The sequence below is a fragment of the Lissotriton vulgaris genome, chromosome 4_1, assembly GCF_964263255.1.
Source record: "Lissotriton vulgaris chromosome 4_1, aLisVul1.2, whole genome shotgun sequence".
NCBI lineage: Eukaryota > Metazoa > Chordata > Amphibia > Caudata > Salamandridae > Lissotriton > Lissotriton vulgaris.
The window spans coordinates 526,430,709-526,450,108 of record NC_141691.1 but is presented as its reverse complement, the minus strand read 5'-3'; the positions used below and the strand labels follow the sequence as shown (position 1 = coordinate 526,450,108).

The window sequence follows — 19,400 nt, the reverse complement described above, 5'->3', positions numbered from 1 at the left end:
TCTGGAGCTGCCCCAGTTATAGGGCTGGAGTGCTTTGATGTCCGGACCTTCGCACTTGGAGGTCGGGAGGTCCGGGATGAGGGGGTCCAGACACCCAGCAGGGGGGTGGAGCCAGTGCCCGGGGAGGCGATGGGCGAGCGGCACTTGGCGGGGGAGAGCCATCGACACCTCTTTCTCCCATTGACTTGCCAAGTAGCCCGCTCACCTCCTGGGTGGATGGTGGTGCCGGGATGTCTGAGGCCTGGCCAGGCCCAGGGTTGAGGTCGGCCGGGGGCCAGGTGGCCACGTGGTGGAGTGTCCAAGATGGCGCCCCAGGATGGGCGCGTAGGCTGGCAGTGGATCGGACCCACGAGGTTGACGGGCTCGAGGGCAGGGGTCCCTGAGGGGACGGAGGACGTGCAAGGGTGGTGTGTGGTACCTACGGGACCGGGCTCAGGCCGGGTCGGGCCGGGGGAGAGCGGCCTTTCATGTGGCCTGTCCAACACTCACAGACTGCGATTGAGTCAGCCGCAGATCCCTCTCCCTTCCCCAACCGGAGCACGTAGTTGTGACGGATGCGTCTCTCCAGGGCTGGGGAGGCCACATGGGAGAGGTGGAGATCAGAGGCCTCTGGTCTCCGGCGGAGTCCCGGCTCCATATCAACCTTTTGGAGCTGCGGGCGATTCGTCTAGCACTGAAGGCATCCCTCCCCTCTGTCCGAGGGAGTGTAGTGCAGGTGTTCACGGACAACACCACCGCCATGTGGTACTGCAACAAACAGGGTGGGGTGGGGTCGTGGACCCTCTGCCAGGAGGCTCTGCGCCTCTGGCAATGGCTGGAACATCAGGGCGTGACCCTGGTGGTTCAACACCTGGCAGGTTCTCTGAACGCCAGGGCGGACGAACTCAGCCGCCGGTGCATGATGGATCACGAATGGCGTCTGAACTCGGACGTGGCGCAAGGTCTCTTTCTGCAGTGGGGAGAGCCTTGGTTAGATCTATTCGCCACCGAAGAGAACGTGCAATGTCATCATTTCTGCGCGTTGGAATTTCCAAGGCGGCACTCGCTCGGAGATGCTTTTCGTCACGAGTGGAGTTGCGGTCTGTTGTACGCCTTTCCGCCTATACCACTTCTGCCCAGAGTGCTGAAAAAGATCAAGCGCGACCGGGCCCAAGTCATCCTTGTGGCTCCGGACTGGGCATGAAGGTACTGGTATCCAGAGCTACTCAGTATGTCAGTCGATCCCCCGGTTTGTCTGCCTCTTCAGGAGGACCTTCTGTCGCAGCAGCAGGGGACGGTCCTCCACCCGAACCTGTCCAGTCTCCACCTCCATGCTTGGAGATTGAGCGGCGACAGTAGGCCATTTGACTTTCCTCCTGAAGTCTGTAACATCACTCTGGCAGCCAGGCGTCCCTCCACAAAGTCGGTATACGCCTGCAGGTGGAGCAGATTTGTGGCATGGTGCACAGCAAAGGCCGTGGATCCTCTCTCTGCCCTCTTTCTGAGGTTCTTCTCTTCCTTCTTTCTCTTGCCCAGCAGGGCTCTGCTCTGGGCACTATCAAGGGCTATCTTTCTGCCCTTTCAGCCTTCATAAGGCTGCCTGATCAACCATCTTTGTTCAAGTCCCCTATTGTAAATCGATTCCTAAAAGGCATCACACACACACATTTCCACCTGTTCCGTTTGTGATGCCTCAGTGGGACTTGAACCTTGTACTTACATTTCTTATGTGCGCTCCCTTTGAGCCACTTCACAACTGTCCTCTCCGCCTTCTTACACTGAAGACTGCTTTCCTGGTTGCCATCACCTCTGCCAGAAGAGTGAGTGAGCTCCAGGCCCTCTCTTGTACTCCTCCTTTCCTTTCTGTCCATTCGGACAAGGTTGTGTTGCGTACTAAGCCATCTTTCCTGCCCAAGGTTGTCACAGCCTTCCATCTCGGGCAGTCCATCACTTTGCCAACCTTCTTTCCGCCACCGCACCCCTCTAAAGAGGAAGAGCGGCTCCACCGTCTGGACCCAAAACGTGCGCTCTCATTCTACTTGGATCGCACACGCCAGTTCCGGGTGGATGACGAACTCTTTGTTGGCCACATGGGCGCTAAGAAGGGGAAGGCGGTACATAAGAGGACCCTCTCCAGATGGATCATCTTGTGTATCCAGGCATGCTACTCCTTGGCTAGAAAGGAGCCCCCTGTTGGATTGCGGGCTCACTCCACCTGAGCCACGACGACAACTACTGCCCTGGGCCGGGGAGTGCCCTTGCAGGAAATTTGCCAGGCAGCTACGTGGGCCTCGCTGCACACGTTTGCAAGACACTATTGCCTAGACAGTCAAGTCCGGAGGGATGGCTTCTTTGGCCGTTTCGTCCTCCAGGACTTTCTGGTGTGATTATTGGTTCGCAGACCCACCACCGGGGTTGGTATTGCTGGGGTATTTATTCTAAGGTAAGGAATCTATCACTAATGTGTCTCTTTCAGATGCACAAGTTACTACTTCTACTACTACTTAATATCTGTAAGAGACATTAGTTAGTGATAGATTCCTTACCGACCCACCCATCCTCCCCGTTCTGCAAACCGATATCTAGGGTTAAGGTCATCCCCTTTCAGGGCCCTAGTTTCAATGGCACCGGTGTTGGTTTTTAACATGGCTCAGCGCTTCTGGCGCGGAAAAGCTGTGGCTAAGAACTGACGTCAGCACGCGGAGGCGGCGTCTAGGTACTCCGACGACGTCATCACAGCGCCCACGACGCCAACGACGGACGCAGAGCCGCAGACGACGCCTACCGACGCGCAAGGGTACTGCTACGCAAACATTTCCGGATCCAGTCTGACGCCTGGGGATATTCTAAGGTAAGGAATCTATCACTAACTAATGTCTCTTACAGATATATCGTTACACAAGTAGTAACTTGTGCTTTGGGTACAAGTGGGAAGAGTGTTGGCGGGTACTTGAAGGTGATGCGATTAGGGGCAATTCCTACATCTGTTTAACATTTTTCTTTCAGTCCTTTTAATTGGTCACCTAAATTGGCCTATTGACTTTCAAAACCTTCAGCTAACCTTGAATCATTGCTCCTTATAATTGCTACAGATTTTCTGTCTCAAGTTTCTCTTGTCCTCACTCCTTGATGGACTTTTAAAACATTTTGTGAAAGCTGCCTGTATCCGCTGCATGCCAGTGAACGTCTCTCCTGGTGGATCCTATAAATAATTTGTTCTTGCCTGATACACTCCTTCGGGCTCACCCTCATCACTTCTGGTTAGTCTGTAAAGAATATGACTGTGGATGCGTTTCTCATGTGCATGCCTGTGGGTTACTCCTCAGCCCTCCTGGACTGACTCTCAAGGTCATAGAGCATTGAAATCTCGAGTATGTAGTCATGGTGAAATGCCTACATTCTTAATTTCTTTTGGTAATACTGTATATCGTTTGTCGTCCTTTGGGTGAATTATTGGACAAGTCTAACTCACTTGTATGGAATGAGTTATCTGCAAGATCAACAGTAATAATTTTGATTTTGACTCACATTTCAGCCCTAATGGAGTAAATGGCCACACCCTTACAATGACGAAACATGTTGACTGATCTATGAATAAAATAAAGGATTATATATGACCTGCTACCTTCATTGAAGAGTGTTGGCATTCTGAGATCGATAATCTATGGTAATCATGTCTGATGGTGTCCCCACAACAGAGGCGGTAATAGTTTAGTACCTCATGGTGAATTTCCTGAACAAACTTTGCTATTATTACAGCAAAGGCTAGACACCCTTGGAATATACTATGGTTCTTTATATAGTTCACCAAAACGAGGTACTGTATGCAAAGAGTCCAGGAAAGCCCCAGTTGGTTTACAGAGGCACAAATGCTCTCTTTTATGATAGTGGGGGCGAGCAGTCAGGCTTATCAGAGGGTAGTACTACACATTTGTTGTATTCAGGCAATAAATGAGACGCACCTTCAAAAATAAATTTGAGAGCAATTTAGATAAAAAAGTCATAATCTTTTTATTTAAAGTAAAAAAGAAAAACGGTACAGTACAACATCATAGTGTGCAGCATCAAGACACAATCAATCAAAATTACTCTCCCAATATGCTTCTGCCCCGCCCAACCCGTAATCACGTTACACAATAGTCGCAGCAACTGCTCGTAGAGAACTATGAATTCAGCTCCTAAGAGTCCAGGTGGAGTGCACAGCCCTCCACGGTGGTTGTTCCATTTCCCTCAGATTTTAGTCCATATAGCGGGACAGCCCCTACTTTCATATACCGCCCTCTCCATTAGCATGACCTAGTCAAGCTTACATTTGCACAGTCCTGGTGGCTATTCAGCCTTCCAAGCACGAGCAATATTACGTTTGGCCACCAGTAACCCCAAGGTCATCCAGGGTCTTGTCCATGCAGGTGAGACTGGTTTCCTCTCGTATGTTTAACAAACACTATTTTGGAGAAACTTCCACATTGCTACAGCAAACATTTAAACAAGTCACCACTGAATCCCAGTATCTCAGTAAGGCCAGACAGCTCTAAATCATGTGGTATAATGTACCCGTGTGTCCACATTGACAACGTGGTGTAGTTGCTCTGCCTATCTTCACAAGGGTAGTACATGCATAATAGTACCTATGGAGAACTTCAATTGTATTAGCTGGAATCTAGAGCAAATGGCTACCTCCCGCAAGGACGCTAAGCCTTCCGGCCACCTATCGTCCTCAAACCCCCAAGTTTGCTGTCCCGATGTTCCCTTAGGTTCACTAGGGTGTCAGTGAGTTCTTAATGAGCTCGCAATATGTGATTCTATGTCCAAGAAAGCAGTTTCCCTCAGTCAGTAGTCTATCCTCATGTGGGAAGGATTCAGGGAGTTCCTCTCTTTTTGCCAATGCCTGAGATAGGGTGTGACAGATTTGGAGGTACTGATGAACCTCAGTAGGTGCTAGCTGATATTCGTCCTGCAGATCAATGAATGGGATAACCCCGCCCCACAGCCACAGGTTATCCACTCTTGAGATTCCAATAAGATCCCACTTATGGAAACCCATTTGAGTGCCCAGTCACGCAGTGTCCCACAGGGCATTGTCCTGAGAGATCCTATGCCACCATCCCTGGGAGTGTAACATGTCATGTCGGAGTGCGAGAGTAATTGCTGTCGGGGCGGGGAAGGATGTGGGACGGCTGCCTCCATAATAGTGCCCAGAGGTAGCCTTCTTGCTGCATTGCATACTGGTCCATACGGTAGGCCGGCTCCAAGTCTGGAAGATGAACCTGATGGTTGATGGCTGTGAGCTACGCCGCCTGGTAATGATTCTGTAAATCTGGCATTGCTATGCCGCCATCGAACAAGCTCCTCATTAGTTTCTTAGTAGCTATATGTGTGGGACCCCTATCACAGAGTAGTGTGTGAATTTCCCGGTCTATAGCCTGAAACTAGGAAGCTGGAATAGGGTAAGGCATAATAAGGAGCACATAAAGGAAACAGGGCGATGCGATAATTTTAAATAAGGTGGTCCTTCCCAAAAGTGACAAGGGGAGGGACCTCCAATGCTAGACGTCCCTCTAAAGGCGTGCCAGTGGGGCCTCCAGGTTATTATTGTGGAAGACACTCTGTTCCGCAGTGATATATATATTCCCAAATAACAGAAACCCTCCACGGCGATAAGGGCGGCACAGCCACGGGGCCCTCTCTAGAGGAAGTAAATAAGGGATTTTTCCCAATTGATAGTATAACCTAAGTATCGAACGTTGAGAGTGGGCACATATATGATCCTGTCAAGAGTGTGGGTAGGGTCAACAATGTAAAGTAATATGTCCGCATAGAGGGAGATCCTATCCTCCCACTCCTCCATCTACCGTAGCCCTCTAATCAGTCGCTACGCACCCACTCCGCCAGGGGCCACATGCCCAACGCAAAAATGAGGGGGGAAAAGTGGGCTGCCCCGCAGGAGTTGGAATGCCAAGGACAGGATCAGAATAAAGGAGACTCACCCACGATAGGAATCGTGATCCAAAACCGAATCGCTGGAGGACCTCTAACATGAATGGCCTCTCAACAGTATCAAAGGCCATTTGTGCTTCTAGCAAGAGCACAATGGCATCTTCACAAATCTTTGCTGTGTGACCCAGGACCCTGTGAAGGTGCCTCAGGTTGAGGGCTGTACTACACCCCGGCGTGATTTAATCAATCGCACCAGTTCGGACGCCAATCGCGTCGCTAGGATCTTTACCTCTGCGCTGAGAAGGGTATGGGTATGACAACAATGCTGCTAGTCTCTGGGCAAAGAGCCCTTTTCACGACTCTCAAAAAACATCTTAAGGAGGTGAGGGGCAATTGTGGATGCTGTGAGCTTATATAGCTCAGTAGGGAGAACATTAGGGCCCACCATCTTACCGGAAGACAAGTCTTAAATCGCCTGTACTATATTTTCTTCCGTGGTTTCTTGGTCTAGCAACGTTTTCTCGAGTGGGAAAGGGTGGGGAGAAAATATCAGACGACAATTCCTGAGACTCATCAGCTGTAGCCATGAGCAAGGGTGAGTGCAGCCGTGTATGGTAAGCCGCAGAGACGTTCGCTATCTCCCATGCATTCCCCCTTACCAGTTAGTATTTCCGGCACCCATCGAGATGCCCTTTTCTTTCTGCCAAGCTATGCCAGCAATTTTCCAACCTCGTAGAGGCAGTGCTGCGTGGCGAAATAGTGGATTTTAGCTGCCTTCAATGCAAGATCCTTGAACACCTTCTGTATCAAGGCCAGGCAGTGATGTCCATCCACTGGATCCGAGTGCAGAAGCACCAACTCTTGAATGTCCCGCTCTAAAGCCTCCATCACTTTCTTGTGCCATACTATCAGAGACACCCAGCCCCTTTGACAGCCTTGTAGGCCTCCCACAGGGTCTGTGCCGACTCCTCTGATCCCACATTTTCCTTGAAATATTGTTCAGATGCTGTGCTAAGGTTAGGATAGATCTGAGGTATTTTGAGATACCAGGGGCTAATTACAAGAAGCCTCTGTTCTTCCCAGAGCAGGCTACCGTATGCCGCCCATATTTCCCTGGCAAGATGACCGATTTCCATTCAGTGGAGGAGCAAATGGATCAGGGTAAAGATATAATCAATTCTTGAAAGACTGCTGTGGGCTCCAAAGTGGGAATGTGTATTGCAGCTCCGTAGGGTTACCTGCGTGCCATGTGTCTAGGTCCCAGGCTGTCAAAAAGTCAACCAAAGGATGACTGGTTGAGCGAGTGTTTCGAGCAGGCCACCGGTCTTTGATGTCACAATGGGCCATGCCGAGGTCTCCACTCACTATAAGGTCGCCGTACGGAATCTTCAATAGAAGACCACTAAGCTCAGCGAAGGCCGCATCATGTAGCTGAGGGGGGATGTATACGGAGACAATGTTGATTGTGGTGTCCTACCACCTACCAGAGACTACCGCATATCTCCCGTATCTATTCACGCAGGTGTTCTGAACTATTGCAAGTACTGTATTCACGCACCAACACCCTCACCCCTCGAGATCCCAAAGTGTAGTCCGCATGAACCATCATGTGAAATCCACAGCAATCGAGCGCTTGTTAAGTGTGCTTCTCAGGTGCACATCTTGGAGGAGAACGATGGCAGGTGCATTTCGCTTATGATACTGGAGTACCTCACCTCTCTTACATTTTTCTCCAAGACCATTGCCGTTCCATACAATGTTTTGGTGGCTGGAGGTGTCCGAGCCATAAGAGTAGGTGTGTTAAGGTATTGATGTAGAGGGCTGGTGTGTAGCATGTCGAGAGTGGGGCAACAGCAGTGCGAGAGCTCAGGGGAAGGAGCCAGTGCTGTGTCAATACTAGTGTGCTGCACATTAAATAAAAAAACAATATCATAATAGGCAAAATTAAACAAAACCCAGACAAATCTGCACCACCTGAATCCCTGCACAATGTGCTTAAAACTGCCCACCCCCCAACTCTGCAGAGCACCTGTTGCCTCCATAAAACATATTTAACTAGAAGTGGCTGAAGCCAGCACCAAAGTGCCCCCGATGTGCTGCACACAGAAGGAGGCATCATCTCCAAAAAGCACATGGAGTCACCACCATGCCGCAGGTATGCCGATCATCCTCCAACAGTTCAAAGTTGCTTCATAGACAGTCTGAGTCACAGCCACCCGCAGGTGCCTCAGGTCACGTCCTTTCTCAGGGAAGTGCTTCAATCTCACTGACTACCATCATCGGTCTGCAGCCGCAACTTATCGACTTTCCGACACAACTTCCCAGGCCGTGAATGATGCATTGATAGTCCTGCCGTTCTCCATCCCTCAATCCAATCCCAGTCATCTTGTGGCATCGCAAAGTACCATGTTTTCCTCTCAGCAATCACCCGTAATTTAGCAGGAAAGACCTTGGAGTATTTTATTTCACACTCTCTCAAAGCTCTCTTAACCTCTAGAAAGCTGTGATTCTGATGTTGTACTTGGAGCGTTAAGTTTGGGGATAAAGGTGATGAAGGTATCCTCCCAGGTGACTGGAGGGACACTGCGCTGACGGCGCGGTCCAGGAATTTCAAGTTTCTGGCTACGATCAGGTGAGGGGGCGCCCCTGGATGAGGAGGCCCTGATTGGGTAAGGCAAGCGCCTGAGGGGTGGAGTTGCCGAAGGGAGGCACACCACCTATTCTTACCAAGTTTACCCACGGGTTCTCCTGCCAAAAGTGGGGTTTTGAACCAGGGGCTGCCATCTCCTGCTGGCAGTGGAGGCTGGGGTTGCATTACAAAGGCGGCAAGGCCTTTTAAGCTTCCTTCTTGAGCACTGTGCTTATCCTGGGGGAGGAGGTGTGACACCTCCGCCCAGGATACCCTTTGTTTCTGGCCTCATAGAGCAGAGACTCGACCAGTGGGTCCAGAAACATATCTAGTGGCGGTAGGTTGCCTAAAGCCAGTCAGAGACCACACCAGCGTTGGTAGTTTTCAGGGGTCACCTCTGAGGTGCCCTCTGAGTACATGTATTAGTAAATCCAACACTGGCCTCAGTGTGGGTATATTAAGAGGAGTGGTTTTGCACCACACACTCCTGGGTTCAGTGAAGCCATCATGGTGCTGTGGAACTAGAGTTGTCGAGGTTCCAGCACATGTACTCTTTATGGCTTACCTGGTTTCTTACAATATTAAAGAATCAAGCTAAATATTATAGGAGCATATATGCCCACACCTGAGATAAAGTGCACCCTGCCTTGGGGCGTGTAAGGCCTGCTAGAGTGGTGACTTATCTATACCTTGGGCAGTGCTGCTGGACATGGCACACAGGCAGTGTATCTTGTAGACTTTGTCTTTTTTGACTGCACCAAGGCATACAACCTGCAGTGGCATGGCCTCGGTGATGGGTCCCTAGTAGACCCTCTTCAGTCCCCATGCCCCTAGGTGCAAAGGGTGCCATTTACTGGGGCTTCCAGGGTAGCTGAAGTTGCCTATTGTGGTACAGTTTTAGGGAAGAAGCACTTGCACAGGGGACCTGGATGACTGGGAACCTGTGCACTTACAATCAAATCCTCGTTATTTTCGAGGCAAAATGTGGGGGCTGACCATGTCAAAAGAAGCACTTTCTCACAACAAGTAAGCAAGTAGTTCACTGAAATGCGTATTTACGCTGTAATGCTACCCTATGAGAGAAAAGGCATACGTTGCATACAGTTATTTGCAATCGATTTCTGTGGGGTCTACTTCTGGACTTAGGGGTCGTAGTGGGCCACGGTCCAAAGTTCCAGCAGTTACTCGTTACCTTCCCTGGTGCGTTTTTGTGCTGAAATGCTGGTAGGGTTGGTAGCTGTGCATTCTATGCCAGTGGAAAGGATGGGGGGGTGGGGGCACGGCACCTGGAAACCGGCTGTGGAGGGTGTCTTGAAGAAAAGCCTGTTAGCTCCCAATAGGGGGGCTCGGGTCACAAGGGTCCTGGGGACAAGAAAGCACAGCCGGTTTGTCGGTACACAAGGGTTGGGCACTCAGGTGCAGAGTGAAAAGGTCGGCTGGGCTCTATGCGCCTAGGGCCTTGCGATGGTCGGTCTTTGCTGGCTGAAGATACAAAATCAGGACTGCTTGGCCACTCTGGAAGCTGGTCTCTGCCATGCCGACGTCCCTTGACAGCTGCTTGGTGTCGGATTGAACTCTCACGGTCTTTGCTTGCTGCAAGGGATCCCGTACCCCGGGTATTGATTCTGTGTGATGATGGCTGGTCCTGGTGTCCTGTCACTTGTTTGGGGGACAGATTGGAACTTCAGGAGCACAAGCACCTCTTCCTGGGGAGGCTGCTGCTCAGGCTGCGCGGAGGGTAGCAACTTGGTGAAGCAGACTTTGTTCTTCATTGCCAGCGGACTGTAGGGAAATTGCTTCTCCACTCCAACGGAGATTGCTGGCAATTTGCGAAGGTCTGGCAGTTTCCTGGGGTTCTTAGAAGCTGTTCTCCAAATGAGAGGAACCGGGAGCTTAAGCAGGTCCTGCGCATGTACTCCAAACCGAGAACTAAGTATAATTGATTGGTGTGCAGTTCTTAAGTGTAAGTGTGAGTGTTCAGGTCTGTGAAAAAGTGCCCTCACACACCCAGAAGGATGTCATGCTTCATCATATGGGCATGCTCCTCGTCTGGCCGGGACTGCAATGCCCGACACACACCCGCGAAGGGGCTCTTTGGCAGAGATCTTTTTGGTGAAGCAGTTTGGTGCATGTGGGTGTGTGGAATAAGTAGTGTAGTGGTTGCAATGTGGTGTTAAAATAAGTTTAGGGAGACCCTATTGCCTAAATTGTATTCCATGGGCTCACTAACCTAATTAAAACAAGCATTGGCATAGCCAGTTGGTCTCGCTTTTGGGACCTTATAAGTATTTATTTAGTTATGCAGCACAATATCCTTGTTGCAACAACATCAACTGTTGCAAGGCTAAACACTTACAAGGTCCCAAAGGCGAGACCTATTGGCTATGCCAATGCTTGTTAATGTATGCAAGGCACTCCTATTGCAGTCCTAACAAGCCCTAAGGCAAGGTGCTGAATGTTTAAAAAAAAATGGAATCTTTTTTATTTTTTTATTTTACATATTCCTACAGTAAAAATCCTTAATAATGGTAACTTTCAATGATGATACAATATATAAAAACTTACTTTTAGTTTCTAAATGGCGTGGGACATAATAAAACACAATTGAAAATTGACACCGTCAAAATGTATCAAATTCAAACTAGCCCAGAACTGCCTGTGTTTTGTCCAGTTTCAAAAGTTTTGATAATTTTCTTTATCTTGCATTGCTGATATACTATATATTTTCAAGCGTCAAACCCCTTCTTCAAATGTCGACACCTTTAAAACTGCATATTCTACTATATTTGGGACTAATTGCTGATTTATTATATCAGTTTAATGAGGACGCTTCAATATTTCACCTACATGAATATTTGATGACTCTTTAGGCGTGCCAATTACGTTGTTTTTCCCGTAGTAGCATTCATCAGAAGATTCACTTTCTACTTTCCTCTACTGAGGCAGCCATGAACAGACAGGAGCGCGCTCAAGACGTGTTTGCTGCAGCATGTAACCATGGCACAGCAAAGCATGAAAGACATGTATACAGATGTGCGCTAAACATGCTATTAATTAACATTGTAAAAGGAGGTGAGAGTATGCTTGAACAATGAAAGCTTTGCCGGGTGGGGGGTAGATGGTGGTGTGTGTGTGTGTGTGTGTGTGTGTGTGTTTGTATGTGTCTGTCTTTCTGTCTATATACGCGTTTATACCATTGCATGTTGTGCTATAAAAGTACCTGAACTGTATATATGTGAGCTCTTTTTTATAATGAATACATAATTACAACTACAAGAGTTTCATTGCTTTACATTCTTTGCTAATTTACTTAATTAACCCTTACTCCAAAGCAAAGAAAGCATTCAACCGACAGCTAAGGATTTAGTGAGCATGAGCATTTTATGTTGTCTACCTTAAAAAGTAGACCTATCATCACTGAAAACCTGCCATCAGAGCTGTCAAAAGGAGCTCATTTCACTTCACGCAGCTTACCCTGTGCTTCCTTTGACGTCTGACCAGTTAAATTTCCCAGCCACAGCTTTTCTAAATCAGGTAACCTTTTACATACTCTAATGACCTGCATCAACTAGACTTCTGGTGTACATAAGTAACCACCGCAACCTTTTCCAGCTAAGCAGGACGGCGGTCCGGGGAGGACATAGTTCATTTCATTTAGTAATAGACGTTGAAATCAATGACGGAAACGCTTTCAGTCAGTTTAGTGGATATTCAGGCAGTTTATCTGCAAAGCGACAGACCTCTGAAGGACGTCCCTAAACAAGGTGGTAGGTAAGGCAGATTTAGAAACCACGCGAACGCTGAAGTGTTTGCCTGCATAAAAGGCTCTTTTGGAATTAACAGACACTAATCAACTAGTTGAATTTCATCCAAGTTCAAAATGTCTGCTCCGACTAGATATTAACCGCTGCCTTCCCGTAACTGACAGAATATTTCCGTTCCCAACAGGTTAAGCATTTCCATAGGAAGACCGTCTCGTGTGGGAAATGGAAACTGGCTCCCTTGGGATTATGTAGGTCACTGGTTGGAACAGTAAATGTGGCAAGGAAAATCAAGCATTGGCAGTGCAGCCCTGAAAGTGACGCGGCTGCGAAAGTTTTCTCATGCTTAATGAGGAAGAGCTGGGGGCGGCTTGTGTGTGTAGAGTTATTAATGAGCCATGACGAGCAGATGGCGGCTGCGCGCGTACACACGCGCTTAACCGCAAGCGCCAGGCAAGCAAAAGTGTGTGGTAGCACTTTTGAAAGCCACTTACTAAATGGCTTGCAGAGCAACGCATGCGCTGGCTCAGGCGAGAACTAAACAATGACGCCCTTGCCGGGTACAATGATCCTAAAGGGCGTGTGTGGTGGTTAAGGTAGACATGTGTTTTGCCTATGGTAGCCCCTAAAGGGTCTTTGGCAATAAATCAGGACCTCTGGTTTCAGAGAATTATTGTAAATCTTACACTACTGTAATGCTGGTGCTCAGAGTACAAGGAATGCAATAGTTAGCAGCTTTGCAAGTGAATACCAGGTTCGATTTACCTGGTATTGAGCGTCCTGAAAGAAAAAAATGATGATAAAAACAACTTTAAAGTGCTGCGTGACAGAAAGACTCAGCAGCGCGTAATGCATTAACGTGAAGTGATCCCAGTATAGATCAGGTGATGGTGCAGTATTCATTGACCACAGGGGGTCTCAATTGTAGCTAATTCATGATGCAACAATATGCCCCAATTGGAATAGCTAGTTAATCCCTGAGTCGAATACCGCCCCTAGTTTACGCACTAGTTTCCTGAGTGAATCCGTTCGGAACCTGGGGGTGATGTTCGGTTCCAGCCTGCAGATGGACGTGTCCGTGAATAAAACGGTGGCCACTTGTATGGCACTGCTTCGTACGCTGCGGAAGATACTGCCCCTGCTCCCTGTGCAGGTCAGGCCAGAGGTAGTGCGGAGTATCATCTCAAGTAGGCTTGACTACTGTAACGCACTACTTCTGGGGGCGCCTACGACCATGGTGGGAAAACTGCAGCGTGTACAGAACTTTGCTGCCAAATTGGCCCTTTCGCGCCGACGTTCTGACTCATCTACTATGGCACTTAGGGATCTTCACTGGTTGCCAGTCCTTCAGCGGATTGATTTCAAAGCCCTTTGTCTGGTATTTAGGGCCCTTCATGGACAGGGCCCGTTTCCACTGCAGGACTTGTTCTCCTGGTACACCCCGTCCAGATCTCTCCGCTCGGCCTCAGCTTGTTTGGTAGTAGTTCCCAAGATTCTGAGGACCCGGATGGGAGGTCGGTCCTTCAGGTTCACTGCAGCGAGACTCTGGAACTCCCTACCGTTGTGCTTGAGAAGTATGGGAGATCTCCCTTCTTCCAAGAAAGCTCTAAAAACACACCTTTTTCCTAGAACAATGTAAGCTGGGTAGTAGCTGGGAACATTGTGTATTACAAAAGTCTAAAGCGCCAGGATACCCGTTGGTGTGACAGACATTGCGCTATACAAGTATGCCAATACATACAGTTCAGGAAATGTTGGTGTGACCCACTAATCGCATTGGAGAAGCGTGGACTATTGCGGCGTATACTGCTCTCATGCGAGTTCTTGGAAGCTGGTCAGCTGCAGGACAAGTTGCTTGTCATGATTGTCGAGACTAGGTGCAGGCAGGGTTTGGTGCCAAATGTCCACAGCTAGTCTTTAGTTCTTGCTTTTCTCATGGCTCTTATTTCTGGTGTCAGGGTGCCATCTAAATACTCATTTAGGGGTTTACAGGAGCCAATAGACTACTTACCTTTAGGGTGTCTACTCCCTCTGTATGGCCACTTCCACTGGGAAATGGGCATAACCCTAACCCAGAGTGCCTAATTCTGTCAAAACTAAGATGTTGGAATTCTAAAAGTAGTGTTCACTTCAGGTACCCCACCTTAGGGGTGGTACTAGCCTGAAAGGGGAACACAACTCATGACTAGCTAATTTTCTCACTTCACTTGGGGCCAAATGAACCTGGGGTAGGGGTGGCATTTCCCCTGTCTAGAGAAGCCTTAGATCACATACCAAAGGTAGCAGAAGCCTTTGAAGCCTCCTGCCTTTATGTAGATCGCTTAGCCATATTGCTTGGAAGAGGTGACACCTCTACCTGGAGCAGGCATTGTTTCTGCCCTCAGAGAGCACCTGCTCTCACCTGCAGGGGTTCAGAAACCTATCTGTACAGGCAAGCTGGTCTACACCAGTCGGCCAGAGCACCAGTAGTCTGTATGTTTTCAGGGGGCACCTCTAAGTTGCTCTCTGGGTGCATGTATTATTAAATCCCTCACTGGAATCCGTGTGGGTTTATTAATACAAGATGTTTGATACCAAACACCTCTAGTTTCAGTGAAGCCATCCTGTAGCTGGGAAACTCGTAAATATCCGTGTCCTGCACATGTGTTCAAAATTGCTTCCCTGCCCACTTGTAATATCTAAGAATTGATTTCGACATCACAGGGGGATATCTGCACATGCAGATATGTCCACACATGTAGTATAATGCACCCAGCCTTAGGGCTGTAATGCCTGCTGTAGGGGGACTTACCTATACTGCATGCAGTGTCTGCAGGCATGGCACATGGGATGTGTGTCATGTCATGTCGCTTTTCTCTGCACCATGGAAAGCAGCATGCACTGGCAGTTTGCATGTTTATGCTAATGTGTCCCTTATGGTGGCATAATGCATGCTGCAGCCCTTAGGGTCCCTCTTTAGCCTCCTTGCCCTAGGTATCAGCTGTACCATCTATTAGAGACTTACAAGGGATGCTAAAGGTATTGCAATTGGGGGAACACTTGTACAGTTTTAGGGAAAGGGATCTGGCACTGGGGACCCAGATAGCAGGAAACCCGTGCATTACCAGGCAGCTGTCTCACATGGCACTCTTCTAACCATACGCACAGTAACGTATAGAATGTGAGGTTTGGTCTGTTTTAAATTATTTGAGTTAAAAAAAAAAAACTAAATGTGATGTTAAGCACTGAGCAGGGTACACAGAACCTAACAATTATTCAAAGAGGAAAAAACGAATTTGTATATGGAGAAAACAAGATCTAGCTCACATTATGTAATGACACTGGAAAAAGATGGCCTTTAAGACACTGGGAGGAAGAGGGCGGACTGGAAATTAGTTGGCCAAAACGCCTCATCCATGTTCTGTGTGGAGTTGACGACAAAACTACAAAGCTGAAAGTGGACTGAGGTCACTATGGAGATCTTACATGACTAGTACTTGCAACATAGACCATTGACCAACTGTTGGAGTCCCCACTGGAGTGCCATGAAAAACTCATAAATATAGTTGCCTTCGTGATCTAAATATTACACTGACAAGGTCAGTGTGAGTTAGCAATTTTCTGTTTAATTTAAGGTGTTTGTAAAATGTAAAGAATTTGTTGAATGTTGCATTGTTGATTTGACAACTGTAAGAATTGAGAAGATTGTGGAATGATAATGAGAGATTCAGTCCCACTGGCAAATTGAGCTGTATGTTCAATAATAATTAATATTATTGTAGACCAAATACCCAAGTGAAGGTGAACATGCCATCAGTACTATATACCCGTTTCTCAGATAGGCATACACAGCTCTGCAAATTACCATGGAGCAGTACGATACATTCTTCTTGACTAACGTACTCATCCATCCCCCCTACTAAACAATGTCTTTACTTACAATTTCAAAAAGGGCAACCAGGTTTTTATCACGGAGATTGTTATGGATTTTTTCTTACTCTTCTACAACAGCAGCTATGGTCCTGGCTTCTCCGCACTATCCTGTTAACAAAATCCATGTAAGCTGAATAGGAAGAATTATCCGCCACACCGATTATCATAGGAACAGAAATTTTGCGATACAACGTATCTACGTGAAACTTTTATGTGTATGGTCTCTGTTGGGACAGGAGTGCCCTAATACATCATAAATGAGCATGTACTGCTGCCAACTGCATGTGGAACTGACTTTTAATTTGACCCTGGCATGACGCTAATCCAACACAGAACTCTAGGCCTGTCCCTACAACGTGAGATCCAGGACCTATCCTGTGATGTGGAAGAGTGTACCTAGCATACCCTCATATTAAACATGAACAGTAGTCCTTTGCCCTGATTTTATCACATTAATTGATGATGGTAGCAAACCACTTTTTTTTTTTTATGTGCATCAACCAAACATTTTTCCTGTGTCTTCTGACCCAGAACCTTACACTGACATCCCGTGTGCACAAGTGTACGTGTGCGTGCAGTGCAAAAGATGTTTTTTTATAAAAGAAGAGATTATGAATAAAAAATAAAAAAATTTAAGAACAAATACAATGGATTTCATGCATTATCTAGAACAACTATGCTAATCTGTACTAAAATAATTCCTGTTATAAATGCCAAAAGTGGTAGTGCTGAGTCCCATATTCTGCAATTGTATATGGAGTTTCTCCTGTGTGGAAGATTAAGAAGACTGGTCTTCCTGATTCGTGCAGTACTTTAATCTAACAAAAGCATCACCCATTAGGGTGGTAGGTGCGATGCTCTATTGCCTCCCTCTTTGTGTAAATCAACAGTTCCAAGTATATGGTGTTTTGTGAGTCTGGATACTGGGGCCAGTGGGATTCATTTTGAATGTCCCTGGTTTTGTGTGTCTCAAGATGGTCGATGGGACGATGGGAACAGATTCCCCCAGAGTGTGGAACTGTGTTGACTACATTCCTGTGGCTGCAGGGTGGAGTTCCAGACACTAAAGTGAAGAGCATGGAGGCACTCCGTTATCCCCATCCATCCTTAAAAGCACATCAGTCCCATCTATGTATTTCAAGTGCCACATATAACATTTCCCAGCTCTCTAATTTTCTGTTTAATTTTAAACTGCAAAATACATAAAAGTACTTTTCAGCAGCTTCAACGAGGCATAAAAATGTTCTGCTAACGGTCATACTCATGAGCGTTTGGAATTGAGTGTGTATGGTCACCTAAAATCAATGAAAATAATGCAAACCATCCAAAAGTATGAGTGTGCTTGAAAGAAAAATTCCGGATCAGTGGAGAGAGTGAAGGCACTCCCATGCCACAAACAAGACTCCAAAGACCAAAGGACCCTGCCCATGGTCATCTCTCTTCTTTACCCGTTCTTCCAGCCTACTGTCCATGTATCAGTCACCGATATAGCCAGCTTTGCACTCACCAATCCATTAATTCATTCACTCGTCCATACCCCTAATTAATTATTCATCAGTTCCTCTACTCTTTATCACCCCCCTCGTCATCCTACACCACCATACATACTACCAAGCAAAGTAACACTTTATTCAAAAATAAAAATCCAGGCCTATGGCTTTGCCATTGGAGTTCAATAAAAATATTTGTATTACTTTTATAGTGAATAAAAAAATGAATATCTTGCTTTTCAAGATGCAATAATTGTGAGGTAGGGAACTTTACCTTCTGCTTGGCCAATTGTAGCACTAACGTGGGTGTTTATTTCTGCAAAAGTTTAAATTATTTACAGTGAAAATGTGTTGCAGAAATCCACAAATCGAATTGTAGAAACATGATCATCAGCAGCATTTAATTACTAAACTGATGGTATAGACAGTTGAGGCGTAGTCTGAAGATACAGAATGTACTTCTTGCTGTACCATTGGAGCTCCAGGGTACAGAAGTAGCCTATTTTCTGTGCTGTTGCTTTGGAAAGGTTAATTTACAGATCTCATCAGTCAATAGTCTTTGTTGGTTAAAACATAACAGTAGTATCATTTAAAGTCATTGGTTCGCATGTAGAAGTCCAGAAGTGAATGTTTCAGAGACAATGTTGAAGACCATATCCAAGATTGGTGAGGAGCTTTGAAGTACTTTACGTCAAATGTAGAAGAGTATATTTTAAATCCTGTATTTGCAGATCAGTACAACGACCTACTATTAAGGAATTAAATATAAAGATGTTGCTGTCTCTTGTATTAAACATAAGTCATATTAGTAATATATAACATGTTTTCTTAAGGCAGGAGATGCTGCATGTTTTTATGATATAAAGCTGGGCCGAAGAAGAGTGGAGCACCATGACCATGCTGTTGTTAGTGGAAGACTGGCAGGTGAAAACATGACGGGGGCAACAAAACCATACTGGCATCAGTCCATGTTTTGGTACGTTATTTTATCTAAAGCATTTTATTACTGCATTCTGACTACAGCAGTCATGTATTTGACACTGGGATGCTCATTGTTAATGGGATCGTCTTGGAACTCCTGACAGTGCTGTGATCATCAGGTTAAGCAAGTGGACCTACTCGATTGGACTGTGAGATCCTCCAGAAGGTCAAGAAGACCGAGCAAAGTCTTCTGAGAATTCAGTCATGCTATCAAACGCAGATAATATTAGTGACCTGGCTTCTCGAAATACTTGTGAAGGTCTTACCTTTTCACCTATGGCAAAAGCCTTAAGCAACAGAGATCCTGAAGGTATTCTTTGATTAGCCATCTGTTGTCCAATCAAAGGTAGCCAAACCTCCATGCCTCCTTATACCTTGTTGAGCTTCATTCTTCTCCTTCGTGTGAGAAGATTTTCTTATATCAAACATTGATTGGTATCACTTAGGACCCTTTTGTTTTCAATAACTTATGCATACCTTGTTTCCCTCAGCCTGGTGGCAGACAGCAGAAAATCCTGGACCATAGGGCTTTTAAGTGTATCACCCATTCAGAATTTTTTTAGCTTGTCATCTCCTTATTATATATATTTACTTTTGCGGTACAATAGAGTGGAGGTATGTGTTCAATCTTGAACTTTTACCATTCAGTTTACTTGTTAAATTCTTTAGGATGGTTATCTTGGTTAGGCTATTGACAGCTTTGAAGAAAGG

The 19,400-nt window shown here is 46.7% G+C and overlaps 1 protein-coding gene across 2 annotated transcripts in view; it reads left to right on the top strand.

Annotated features, from left to right (window-relative positions):
* LOC147721191 (apoptosis-inducing factor 1, mitochondrial-like) overlaps positions 1-19,400 on the top strand; it is a 249,867-nt gene that overhangs the window by 190,776 nt on the left and 39,691 nt on the right. For both annotated transcript variants that reach the window (XM_086964674.1, XM_086964673.1), the window contains exon 15: positions 18,542-18,684. In XM_086964674.1, the coding sequence (XP_086820800.1) occupies positions 18,542-18,684 (143 nt within the window). The remainder of the gene's footprint in view (positions 1-18,541; positions 18,685-19,400) is intronic.